We start from the raw sequence: 14,223 nt of genomic DNA, 5'->3' as shown, positions 1-14,223 counted from the left end.
TTTTATAGGTTTATATCCAAGGCTTCAGCAGCTCCCAGAATTGATTTTTTCATGTTTGACCAGATTTCCTCAACATTATCACTTTCATCTGATTTGAGTTTATCTTTCAATTGACTTTCGTACAGGAATTTAATGCTTTCATCTTCCAATAAATATATTTTTTAATTTCTTAGTAGTTTTTGTTGGTATTTTCTTCATTTTATTAAGATAATTTCTTTTTATTTTGAAGGTGCTTTCTACTAGGTAGTCATCATCAGCCATTTTCAATCTGCAGGATGAAGGCCTCTCCAGCAACTTTCCAGTTCCTTCTGTTTTGTGCAATGGCCATCCATTTACTACCCACAAACTCATGAATTTCATCTGTCCATCTCCTTTGTTGTCTTCCAGGTTTTCTCTTAGCTCCTCTTGGGTACCATTTTCTTAGTCCATCTGTCATTATGTCTTCGAGCCATGTGTCCTGCCCAAGACCATTTTAGTTCTTTAGCTTTGATAAGAATGTCCTTTACTTGAGTTTGCCGCCTAATCCATGTGTTTCTCTTCTTGTCTAACAGTCTGTTTCCCAATATAATTCGTTCCATTCTTTGCTGTGTAGTTCTCAGTTTCTCTTCCATTCTTTTGGTGAGTGCCCAAGTTTCACTTCCATAAGTCATTGTGCGGAGTATATCTGGCACTGGCTATGGGAGCACTAGTTTAGCAAAAAGCTGTGTACCCTTTGCTAAGGGTTGTTTTATTAAACATAAGATAATACACTTTTAATATTTGGTTTCAACACCACAGGATTTTACAGATGTTACATGTTACAGGATGTTCTTTTTAACACCCTTTCCTCAACATCAGGTGTTATGCTTCTGGGGCTACCTGCTCATACTCCATGTGCAAAGTGCCCATGTTCTCTAAGGCGTTGATGCACCCCAATGAATGTGCGCCTATTGTGCTATCTTTGGCGGAGAAATGCTTCTTTGGTACAAATGTGCAGCCTCGAGTTCACTGCCATTGGCTTTACAATACATGAAGTGCATGTCTGCATACCATAATCTTCGTTGCTGTAACCTCTTTCCATGTCTACTATCCTTTGACAAGTACTAGTATGCCTGCTAAGTCTCCAGCATTCAGAGAGGGGAAACGGAGAGAATGATCATAACTTAACCTAAACAAACAAGTCAGTGGTGGATCCCAACTAGAATTTTGCAATATCTTGAAAATGATTCACTTAAGGACCCATGTTTACTAGGCTTTTTTGCATATTGTAGTCTGTGCAGTTCACCTTTAAATTATTGATCATCACTTTTGAAACACCGTGTATATATATTACAATTTATTTATTAAACTGAATACCAAGGGAATTATACACTGCTGAAATTTAATAAGAATTTTGGAATATAAGTATTAGTGGTCAAAAAATATACCTGTAAGGCCATAGTGCCAAGATTTAGGTAACCTATGTTGGATTTCATTGTTGTGCGCTATAAATAAACACACAAATTATAATAAAAGAATAAAAATAAAATGTTGATATAGCAATTATTGATTAATAGATACATTGAATGGAACGTTAACTAGGGCTAGTTAAAAATTGGCAGTTTGGCTTTTTTTTTTTTTTTTTTTTATGTAGACCCCCAAACATGAGGGGTATTAGAACCTATACTACTGAGTACCGCGCTTGGGTTGGAGGTTGAGAAGATGAAAGAAGATATTTGTTGACGTTGGACTTGAACTTCTGTAGACTAATTTTCAGGAAATACGTATGAAGGAAGGTTGTTCCAGAAAATGGCAGTTGAATGAATAAACGAGGAAGATGAAAAGTTGGTTCTGTGAGTTTGAAGTTGGACAGTAAATGGATGTTGGCTGGTGGCGGCATGTGTTCGAACTGTTTTGAAAGAGAGAGCAGGAATTATAGAAGCTAATTCAGAAGAACTGTGCCCATGGAAGTATCTGTAGAAGAGGCATGCAGCAAAAACAGTATGTCTATGAGAAAGCGAGTGGAGAGACGCTGTTAGAGATGAATCATTAATTAACCAAACTGCCCTCTTCTGAATAGAATCAAGAAGCCTGAGAGAGGTTTTGGGGGCACAACCCCAGATGTGGGAACAATATTCCATGGAAGGGCGGATTTGCGATTTATACAGAGTGAGCAGCTGTTTGGAAGAAAAGTAACGGCAAGAGCGAAAGAGAAAACCAAGTTTTTTAGATGCAGAGTAAGCAATATTTGTAATGTGCTTGTGCCAAGAGAGATTAGAAGTCAGGGTAAACCCCAAAAGAGATATATCATTTTGCCTAGAAATCGGAGTGTCACTAAAGATAAGCATATGAGCAGAAGAATCCTTTTTGCAAGATATAAGACAAGACTGAGTTTTAGAAGGGTTGAAATCAACTAAGTTCTCTTTTCCCGACTTGAGAATTAGCTCCAGTGGGGAAGAGAGATCGGCATTTAAGGAATTGGTAGTAGATTTTCGAGAAGTTGAAGCTGATTGAGCAGGACAAGGTTTCTCAAAATGGAAAGTGGAATGCAATGTGCTATCATCGGCAAAACTATGGATAGGATTTCCAGTCAATGGAAGAAGGTCATTAATATACAAGAGGAAAAGTGTGGGGGGAAAAAACTGAACCTTGGGGACACCGCCATTAGTGGAGAAGTTAGAAGACAGAGAGCCATCTACCATCACCCTCAGTGAGCGATCAGAGAGAAAACTGGATAGCAAATTACTAAAAACAGTTGGCAAACAATAAGATGGAAGCTTGTTTAGAAGACCTTTATGCCAAACACGATCAAAAGCCTTTGAAATGCCAAGAGCAACTACTTGTGTCTCACCGAACCTTTCCATTGAATTAGTCCATAAATGGGTAACAGAAGCCAGAATATCACCAGTGGATCGACACTGACGGAATCCATACTGGCGATCGTTGATCAGACGGAAGGTTTCTAGGTAGTTTAAGAGTTGGCGGTTAATTGATTTCTCCATTACTTTAGAAAGAGTAGAAGTAATTGCAATGGAAAGATAATTGGATGGGAGGGATTTGTCTCCCTTTTTAGGAACTGGCTGGATATGAGCAAATTTCCAAGCAGAGGGAAAAACACCTTTGGAATAAGAAAGTGAAAAAAGGCGGCAAAGAATAGCAATAAGTTCAGGAGCACAGGTTTTGAGATCAAGTGGAGAAATACTATCAGGACCTCGAGCTTTCTTAGCATCGAGATTCATCAAAATCCTTCTGATATCCTTTTGACGGAAGACCACAGGAGGCATTGGATGGAGTGTGTTGGCAATGGTGGGAGGTGTTTTACCAAGATCATTAATACATGAGCTGGAAGAAAAATGGGATGCTAGCAGGTCAGCTTTATCCTTGGCTGAAGTGACAACAGAACCATCTGGTTTGGACAGAGGTGGGAGCAGAGATGGGCAAAAGTTGCGGCCAATAGCTTTGACAAGAGACCAGAATGCCCGGCTACTATTAGCGCAAGAAACAAGTTTTCTACTCTTAGCCTGTTCAAACTCTAGTTTGGACTGATTAATAACTGCTTTACAATTGTTGCGTGCTTTGGTGTAGGCAGAAAATGAAACTGAAGAATTAGAAACAAGCCAATTAAGATATGCAACATTCTTCTCTTGAACAGCCTTAGCACATTTATTGGAAAACCAAGGTTTAGATAAAGGACAAGATTTTAAAGTGGTGTGTGGGATAAAGGATTCCATTCCTGCAAGAATAATTTCACTGACACGAATGTTAACATCACAAGTTTTGAAACAGTAATCCGACCAAGGAAAAGAAGAAAAGAAGTCTTCCAGGTCATCCCATTTTGCATTCTTGTAATGCCAGACAACACGAGTTTGGGAATAGCCATGAGATAAAGGTTCCATTGGAGAAGAGACAATCACCAAGTTGTGATCTGAAGTGCCTAATGGACCTCTCACTTCGACCGTATACTTAGAAGGGTTGTTTGTGAGAAAAAGATCAAGCATATTGGCTGTGTGATTAGGATTGTCCGGTATTCTTTTAGTAAATGAACAATCTGTGCTAGGTCATTAGTAATTGCAAAAGTCTCAGCATCTCGACCTGCTGGGTCGGTGTGACTGGAAAACGGAAGCCAGCTGGAGTTGTGAACATTAAAATCACCTAGGAAAATTACCTCACTGTTAGGAAAGTTGGACTGGAGAAAGTCAAGTTGCAAAGAGAGGAAGTCAAAGAGCTCCAAGTGATTAGTGGAGTTGGGAGAATGGTAGAGACAACAGATGAATTTGACACAATGAGGTAGAGAGATTTTAAGCCAGAGAAGATCAAAACGAGGAGATTTCAAATTGCCAAGTCTCTGACAGGGAATATCAGAACGGACATATGCACAAGTACCACCTTTGAGGCGAAAGGAAGCATACAGCGAATAATTTGGGCATCTGAGATGAGCAGTAGTTGAATCAACCGATAACTGAGATTCTGTCAGAAAAAGTACATGGGGTTTGGCAGACTGCAAGTGGAAATGGACATCGTTGAGATTAGAATTGAGACCACGTATATTTGTGAAATGAATTAGGAAGTGCTTGGGAGGTTTAGATCTTTTTGCAGATTAGCTTGCTCTATTAGTTTGACAATTCATGGTGTATTCAATAGTAAGAAAAGGTGGGTGGACATGCTGTATGAAGTAATGAAATTTTTGTATATGGCGTACACGTGGTAAGAATATACCCAGATCCTTGACATAACGTGGCCTCGACAATGCTCCACGCATACACACTACTCGGACTCCCTCCAGTCACTGTCTGGCAGAGTAGAGATAGCAAGATTATATTGTTGTTGTTGTTTGGTTTTTAGGAGCATTAGCAACTAAGGCCATATTGCTCCGGGATATACGGTGGTCATTCCATGACCTTTCCGCATTCTCCATATTTGGTGGTGACGGGCGCAAGATTATACACTAGCTGATCCGGAAGCCTCCTAGAGAGTTACCAATAGGTTCGGTCCAGTGTACTAACTAGCGGCCGGCTTTCGAACACCGTTTTAGAGCTGTACCCTCGAAATGTAAGGAATATTGGATCTCGCCACGACGTTCATCATAACCTCAAAAGTCATCAATCATACTGCATGATGGAAGAGATAGGGAAGGGTTGACCGGAACTTAGCTCTAGAGACTGAACATGGGTTCCACCACTTCAAGCCTCCAATAAGCAAAGTGGTGATATTTCACCGGTTGATAAGAGTCACCTACCACCTAGTACTGCCTGGTAACATAGAGGGGTGGCATTCCTCCATGTGGTGTGGTCGCCGCACCTCGACTCCTGCTTACGTTGGTTCATACCTGGATGGTCACCCACCATGTAGTTGTGCATGGAGGTTATATCTAGGATTACTAACAGTCCCACCATTGTGAAGGTGCAAGCAGAGGATTTGGCTGTCAGAGACAGTCCAGACTTCGCCGAAATTGGGTCCACTTGACTTGAGTGTCACCCGAATATCAGTTCCATCAGCGTTTTAGACTCCCAGGTAGCAAATACAGCTTGTCTGTGACAACCCCAAGGACCATCTGTAAAGTTCACAAGCCATTTACTAAAAAATCACCCTATTAATTCCAGTCATTTCTATTTTACATCTTCCATTATATTGGTAACTAAATTTTATTCTCATTTTCATTTGTGTTTATTCTTTTTAACCATTGGCTTTGTGGTTTACATTAGAAATGAAGACATGATGTTGCTATTTTGCTTGCAATTCTGGTCTTTCTCACCCAATGGCAGGCCAGTTTTGTAAGTTTGCAACATTCTCATTTGATCAATTTTTATGTAATTGTGTATTTTTATTATGCATATTTTATTAGTTGTCTTCACTCTCTCACTTTCTTTCTTTAACTTTATTTTATTATTATTTTTTTTATTTTTATTCCTGTTCCTCTCTCCTTATCGCTTTGTACTAGAGATCTGCACTGGCCCGGGCCTGGACTTCAACTTGGCCTGAGGGCCAGGTAACATGAACAATGTTCGGGCTCAGTTCAGGTACAAATAATTGTAATGAATTGTTATTTCGAAACATTTTGGACTTTTTTTCATGCTGTTTCCTGCATATATTTTTTTATGTATTTAAATTCTTAAACGGTTTTTTAAAAAAAAGGTGTATTATTTGTCTGTTGACACTTTTAATTGACCAATAAGGCGCACTTCACCAACGTCTCCAAAATTCGGTGAAATTTGTACTCTTTCATGGAAATGACCTGGTCTGTATTTTTGCTTATTATAGTAGCATTTACCCTTAAGTGGGCATTAAGTGCAATTTACATTACATCAAGAGTATGATATGAGTCATTATGACCCCCAGCAATGAGTTCCTTTTTAGTTGTATGTATACAGTACAGCAATACCCTGCATAGCACTGATAATTGGTACCGAAACTATTCCGTGTTTTGTGAAACTGTGCTGATTGAGGTATGATTTTATTGGGTTTTATATTGAATGCATACCAGAGAAACAGTCTATAAACAAATTATAATAAATCTATAAACAATTTGCACTTGATAGCCAATTAAAAGGATTTGAAATTTAAAAAAATATTGCAAAAATTTTATTAATGAAAAGGTAACATCATGAGAGATGAGAAAAAAAGCTTTAAAAAAGTTGTTGTTTATTTAGGTATTTCAATAATGAAGTCTGGTGAAGCCGTCTCTTCTTTTTCTTGGCATACAAGTCTTTGTAGCATCGAATCCCATCTTGTAAAATTTGCCGTATTTTGATGCTATGCTCAACTTTCTGATCGCCATTCGGAATCGCCTCGCAGGCCATGTCAACCCCCCAAAAAACTTTCTCTGATTCTTCTGTTGAAAATTGTTTTGGTGGCACTTCAGTGTTATCTACTTCAGAATTGTTTTCCTCTTCTGCATATGCAGTTTGTTTGTCAATTTCAAGGAGAGTTGCATTATCTAAGTCTCATGTGAGTCAATGCAGTCACGTACATTGGCAGTGTCCAAAGTTTTTCAAATTCCAAGTCTTTTCCGATCTTCACAATGTCTTCAGAAATTATCTGAACTTGTGATTCAAAACCGGTGAAATCATTTACCAAATGGGGCAAAACACGCTGCCAAACAGAACGCATGTTGTTGGCAGTGATTTCTAGCCAAGATGCAGATATATTTTCAATCATATTTAAAGGGGTAAAAAATAAATTTTGAAATGAAAAGTTTGAAAAATTATCATGTCGTCTCATCAGGATGGAATTAAGAATACTGAACGTTGCAGCTGACTGCCTGAAGGGAGCTAGTGTCACATGTGCATGGTAGACAATAGAGTTGGTACCGCAGCATATATGTATAGTACCTGGCACCGACAACGCAGCATATATGTATAGTACTGGTGTAGGCTATTGAATGAGTTTTAATATGTACAGTAAATTTTCGACTTAAACTTAATTGAAAACCGTGTTATAGTGAAACCCGTTCTGTTTGAAGCCGTGCTAAGCAAGGTATTGCTGTATTTATTAAAAGTGTGATACCATTAATCCCTAGTTCTACTGAATTCCAGAAAAAATATCCAACTTTCTTCTTATTATTATAATACTCAAGTTATTTCAGTATTATTATTAAGAATATTTAAGTATATTAATATTATAATACTTAAATATTTGATTATAATTTTTATGTTTTTTTTGCAAAATTTAATTTGTGATTATTTTCAGTAGAAGTCTTTTTTGTATTGGGTTAAAACAGCGGTAAGTGGGGGGATAAACAACCCAAGACTGAGGTAGTCTAGAGGGTAGTCCCGTAAGTAAAATTCAGCCCACTCATGAACTCTGATAATCTTATTTTAATCATATTGGGTTAAAACAGCCGGAAGAGGGGGGAACACCCTAAGAATATGGCAGTCTCGAGGGTGTACCCGTAAGTAAATTTCAGCCCACTCATGAACTCCAATGATCTGCTTTTAATAATGAGGAAAAACTAATCAATACATTATTATAGACTTCTACTGCCAGTACCAATAACATGCACCATCTTTTACCGAGAATGCAGGGAGAAGTTGTGGCAGCAGGAAACGCGTTTGCCTGGTAAGTTTACCGAAGTTTCTGGTTGTTCTCGTGTTGGCTTTCTTACCTTAGCTGAATTGATTTATACCGATATCTAATAATGACAAAAAAGACAATTGTAATTATATTTTTATTAAAAAAAGAAAAAGAACAAAAGGAGACATTTAGGTTGGTATTAGTTGGATAACTCTAAATCATCTGTTGGGCATATATCTTTGTGTTTAGCTAGGGATATAACTAATTTAACATTGTGGTTATTACGATGTAGCGTATAAAAATTGGATATATTTTCCTGAATAAGCAAAATAAGAAACGAAAGAAATGTAGTAGTAGTAATCGTGGCATGTGATCCAAGAAAGCAAGCATATGAGCTGATGTAGCATCAGCCAAAAAAAAAAAAAAAAAAAAAAAAAGATCTCATAACTGTTCAATCTAAATGTTTGTTCAGTTCCTCCTTAAATTTATTTAACTTATCAACTTCCACAATGACAGATGGAAGTTTGTTCTAGCAATTAACCACCTGCTGTCTAAAGGCAAATTTCTGCACATCTATTCTACAGCTGTCTTTCCTCAATTTGAATTTATGCCCCCTTAGGTTCGTGATCTGAACAAGTGGAAGAATCCCATCAGAATTCAGGATGCTCAACCCATTCAAGGCCCTATACACCTCAATCAGATCACATCGCAGGTGCCTAGTCTCCAGCCGCTGCAATTTGCAGAAATTAAACATCTCTTGGTAAGAGATGTTTAATTCATTCCCCCCACCAATCTTGTTGCCCTTCTCTGTACACGCTCAAGCAAATCTACATCTTTCCTAAAATGAAGCCTCCAGGCCTGTACTCAAGGTGTGGCCTGACCATTGCCTTATACAGAGGGACAATCACCTCCTTTTCCCTGCTAGAAAAATTCCTGTATAACATTGACAAAACCCCATGACCTGCTCTTGCAGCATGTCTGCATTGTTCAGAAAACTTCATATCTGACTGCACAATTACTCCCAGGTCTTTTTTATTTTCTACCAACCTAAGTGTAGTACCACACAGTTGGTACATTCCTCTAGGGTTACTTCTACCTATATGCAGTACTTTGCATTTGTAAATGTTAAACTTCAGTTGCCACTTCTCGGCCCATCTTCCCAAATTTTCTAGATCCTGTTACAGTAGCACACTGCCATTACTGTCATTAACAACCCTGCAAACCTTTGTATCATCTGCAAATTTCGACACCAACCCTTCATCAATATCATCGATAAATATACAAAACAACAGTGGACCCAACACTGAACCCTGTGGGACTCCACTAATAACACTAGTCCACGAAGAGCAGCACCCATTGATTACCACCCTCTGTCTTCTCCCATTCAACCATCCTTTTATCTATTGTAGCAACTTGTCCTTAATACCATTCTGCTCCAATTTGTACAGTAGTCTTCCATAGCCAGTTGGACAGGAGCAGCAGTGCATAGCATACGCTTCTTGATTAGACCAGAGTTCGAGCCTGTGACCACCAAATACGGAGGATGCGGAAAGGTCAGGGAATGACCACCGCATATCCCCGGAGCAATATGGCCTTAGTTGCTAATGTCCTAAAAACCAAATAACAGCTTGAACAACAGCAACAGGATCAAAAGCTTTCCTGAAATCCAAGTATCACTATAATAAGTCATCACTATAATAAGAAAATATGAGAAAACAAAATAGGAAACAAAAGGAAATATTTATTTTTTAACGCTTAAATACTAATAGTATACAATCAGTTCACAAAAATCACATTACTGACAATAATCACAGTTTCTTGATATCAAAATCACAGATTAAAATTTACAAAAAAATCATACAAATTATAATCAAACATTATAAGTATTATAATAATCTTAATATACTTAAATAGTCTTAATAATGACACTTAAATAACCTTAATAATGACACTTAAATAACCTTATTAATAATAAGAAGAAAATAGCATTAGCATTAGTAGAGGCATATGATGCAAGAAATCAAGCTTATGCAGCATCAGCTGCATATGGAAGTCTGTTCCACCAACCAACTACCTGCTGGCTAAAGGCAAACTTCTGCACATCTAACCTACAACTGTCTTTCCTCAATTTGAATTTATGCCCTCGCAGGTGATTATTCTGATCAAGAGGAAGAATCCCATCAGTATTGAGCATGTTCAATCGATTCAAGGCTTTATACATCTGAATCAGATCACCTCGCAGGTGCCTAGTCTCCAGACACTGTAATTTGCAAAATTTAAGCCTTTCTTCTTAAGAGCAACCCTTTGTTCCATTCACTAATCTTGTTGGCTTTCTCTGTACTCGTTCCAACAGCTCTACATCCTTCTTAAAATGAGGCCTCCAGACCTGTATATAGTACTCAACGTGTGGCCTGACCATTGCCTTATACAAGGGGATAATCACCTGCCAACCTTGGTATCGTCTGAAAACTTGGACATTAAGCTTGATATACCATCATCAATATCATTTATAAATACAGAAAACAACAATGGACCCAACACTGAACCCTGAGGGACCCCACTAATAACATTAATCCACAAAGAGCAGTGTCCATTGATTAGCACTCTCTGTCTTTGCCCGCTCAACCATCACTTTATCCATAGCAGCAATTTGCCTCCAATGCTACACTGCTCCAATTTGTTCAAGCAGTCTTCCATGTGCAACAGTATCAAAAGCCTTTCTAAGATCCAAATATATGATATCAAAGTTATTCCCTACATCCAGTTCCTTTGTGACCACATCATAGTATCCAATCAAATTGGTCAGGCAAGACTTTCCCTTAACAAAATCATGCTGTGTCCGAACTATAACTGAAGTCTTGTCTAGATGATCCTGCGGTGTTTCTTTAACCAGTGCTTCCATTAATTTTCCTGGAACAGAAGTTAAACTAACAGGTCTATAATTACTTGTGTCGCCCTTTGATCCTCCTTTATGAATTGAGGTCACATTTGCACATCTCCAGTCCATGGGTACCCCCCCTGAGTCCAAAGAAGCTCTTGTGATTATGGCTAAGGGTTTGCTTACTTCTTTTGCTGCCTCCTTTAATATAACTGAATAGATCCCGTCCACCCAGGGTGCCTTTTTTATGTTTATCTTCAACAATTTCTCCTCCACCTTCTTCTCAGTTATTACAAAATCATCTAACTCATTGCCAGAGTTTAACTCACCTCTGGCATTCCCCCCCCCCCCCCTGAATAACTCCTCATGGGTGAATGTAGATGCAAAATACTCATTTAGTTTGTTAGCCACCTGAGCAAGATCATCAACAGTTGAACCAACAATATTCAGTCGACCAATCTGATTCATCCCTTTCCTTCTAGAGTTTACATAAGTAAAGAACTCTTTGTTGTTTTTCTTTGCATCTTTTGCCAACGGTTTCTCGTAATCTTCCTTTACCTGCCTAATCTCCTTTGTGACCTGGTTACAGACCAGCTTATGTCTATCATAGGCATCCATGTCACCCATTAATTTAATGTATCCCATGCATTTTTCTCCTTTGCCATGTCTCATTAGTTCTCTGACATCCATTTGGGCCTAAACCTTGAGCAATATTTCTTAGTTGGTATGTAAAGCCTAGTAGCTTTCAAGATAAATTCTTTGAATGCTTCCCATTTTGAATTTGCTGTTGGTAACATCGTCAGTTGGTTCCACCGTATAGAATTTAAATAAAATTAAAAATTAAATTTTCTGTTTATACTCTGGCACGACAACCAAGTCAGTAGAGTTTTTAATAAATCGTCAATACAATATTTATCGTATTTAGTAGCCACGGGCTTGAACCCTGGTCCACTCAAGGAACGTGTACTATGCACCTCCTGAGCACTGGGCTACATCAGGCCCCAAATACTCTCTCAGACCACTGTAGTCGCCTTTATGAAAGCAAAAACCCTTCCCTTTAACCCTGATGGTAGTTACCTCTTTGAGTAAATCCCACTTCAGCACACTGTGATCACTGCCACCTAGTGGTTCCTTTATCTGCAGATTCGTAATGCATGAAGAATCACTATTGATAATCAGATCAAGTGTATTATTCCCTCTAGTTGCCTACTGAACATGCTGATGTAGAAAACATTCATCCAATAAATCCAAAAAAGCCTGTGTATTGAGTGTCCAACCCACAAATTCCAATCAATATCTTGGAAATTAAAATCCCCCATTATAAGACCTTATTTACTGGCCCACTCTTTCTCTGCACAATTGCTCATTATACTTATCAGAGTCATGAGGCCTATAACACACTACTACTCTCAATTTTGATCTCCCAATGCTTATGTCACACCAAACTGACTCGACACTGCACTGTCCAGTGATGTCGACTGGCTTCACTTTCTTGGATTTTATGTGTTTCTTAACTAATAGCATAACCCCTCCTCCCTTCCTATCCTGTCTATCCTTCTTGTACACATTGTACTCCCCAAATTCCAGTTCTGCATTCCTTATATCTGTGTGACACCACTTCTTTGATATCCCAACAATATCTGCCTTTGATGTTTTGAGCAATACCTCAAATTCATCAAATTTATTTACCAAACTCCTAGCATTGGTACTCATTCCAATAGAAGCAGTGCAAGAATCACTTTCACCTCTGCCAGTGGCTACTGTTACTGTATTAGTCCTTGTATTCCCTCCAAGCTAGCAGTTTTCCGACCCACTTAACACTGCCTCAATAGCATCAGCAAATATTCTTGCACCCTTTCTATTTAAGTGTATCCCATCCCTGTAGAAGCAGTTCCTCCTGTTAACAATTACAGACCAGGTTGAAAAAAATTTTACCCCCTGAGCCTTGCATAATCTTTCCAGAGCCAAATTGATCGACAAGGCTCTCATCATGTACTCCCTCCTATCGTGTCAGGGCAGAATTGCAGACACTTTAAAATTCAACCCTAATTCACAGCTGCTTTTCAACAATGACCTGTACTTATTAAGTAATTCTGCCGGTCTCCTTACACTTAATGCACTAATGATATTATTGCATTAAGTGTACAACAATATCACCTTTTGTGCGCTTAAAAGATGATATTTTTGGGAGATATTTTTTTGGGGATATTTTTTCTGGAGATATTTTTCTTTGTTAGCAGTTGTACTACATCAGAGATTTTGGTTGACCTACTTTCAATTGTAAGAACATTCACTTGTAACAGTTTCTAACTGCTTCTTTGCTATTTCCAGTTCCAACGAATAATTTAGAAATACAGGTAAGGGGAATGCTTAAACATCATTCATACATTGAGAATTACCAGTGACAGTCAATTCTAATTTTTTAATTTAAGTAGGGTGGATATCAATATTCATTTTGGAATTATATTGAATATAATTGTAATTATATTGTAAATTGAAAATTTATTACAATTTCTTTTTTATATAATTAATATTGAATTTTGAATCTGAAAGTTTATATTTTTTTTTATTCCTATGAAACTTAAAAATAATGCTAGCGATTTCATTTCTATAAAAAGTTTCAATTGGGGTGGAATAAATATTGGTTCTTGGGGGAAATTAATTTGGAAAAGAAATTCAGACTCGGGTCTATGCTTCAGGCCGTGTAAAAATAAAAAATGTAGGCCTGTGCAGACCTCTACTTTATACATATGAAAAATGGCTGTAATAGGTGGGGTGATGACAGCACCCCCCCCCACAAAAACTAAACTACTTAACAGTTAAGAATGTTAGTGTTAAATTTATTTTTGTACATTTAAAATATTGATATAAATCTTTCACAAAATAGTCTTTTGAACTGCACAAGTGTGCCAAATTTGCTCCCCAAGGATCAAAAATTATATATAAAGCTTGATTTCATATGTGAAATGAGAAAAGTTTCTTTTCAGTACCTTTTAGTTGCTGCTGTTTTTTTTTTTGTTTTTTTCCCCAGAGTAATTGAATTTTCCTTTAATAATAAATTTTTATCTTGTAAAATAGCTTCTCTGGACAAAAAACTTGAAGATGAACACAGTTCATGTTAGTGATCTTTGTCGTGCAATATGGCATGTTTGTTTTTATGGAAGAAATGGAGAGGTCTATAATGTAGTGGATAAAGGGGATACTGGTAAGTTTTAAAATGCTTTGAAGGTTTTGTATAAAATAAATGTTACATTTCCTAAATAAACATGACATTATTTTGTAAACAAAAGTTTAGCCATTATCTAAATACTCAATTTCTGGAATGTTACTGTTAATTATCACTACCTATTTTCAAGTTCATGAATTCTGTATGCCAA

At 37.7% G+C, this 14,223-nt stretch overlaps 1 protein-coding gene across 2 annotated transcripts in view; it reads left to right on the top strand.

The window, feature by feature from the left end:
- LOC150080271 (uncharacterized) overlaps positions 1 to 14,223 on the top strand; it is a 338,192-nt gene that overhangs the window by 215,980 nt on the left and 107,989 nt on the right. For both annotated transcript variants that reach the window (XM_090381061.1, XM_090381060.1), the window contains one exon: positions 13,925 to 14,051. In XM_090381061.1, coding sequence (XP_090237187.1) covers positions 13,925 to 14,051 — 127 coding nt within the window. The remainder of the gene's footprint in view (positions 1 to 13,924; positions 14,052 to 14,223) is intronic.

The sequence above is a fragment of the Mastigoproctus giganteus genome, chromosome 9 (assembly GCF_048544385.1).
Source record: "Mastigoproctus giganteus isolate SK-2022 chromosome 9, ASM4854438v1, whole genome shotgun sequence".
Taxonomy (NCBI): domain Eukaryota; kingdom Metazoa; phylum Arthropoda; class Arachnida; order Uropygi; family Thelyphonidae; genus Mastigoproctus; species Mastigoproctus giganteus.
The sequence above is the reverse complement of the archived record's forward strand: the minus strand, read 5'-3'. Positions and strand labels throughout refer to the sequence as shown.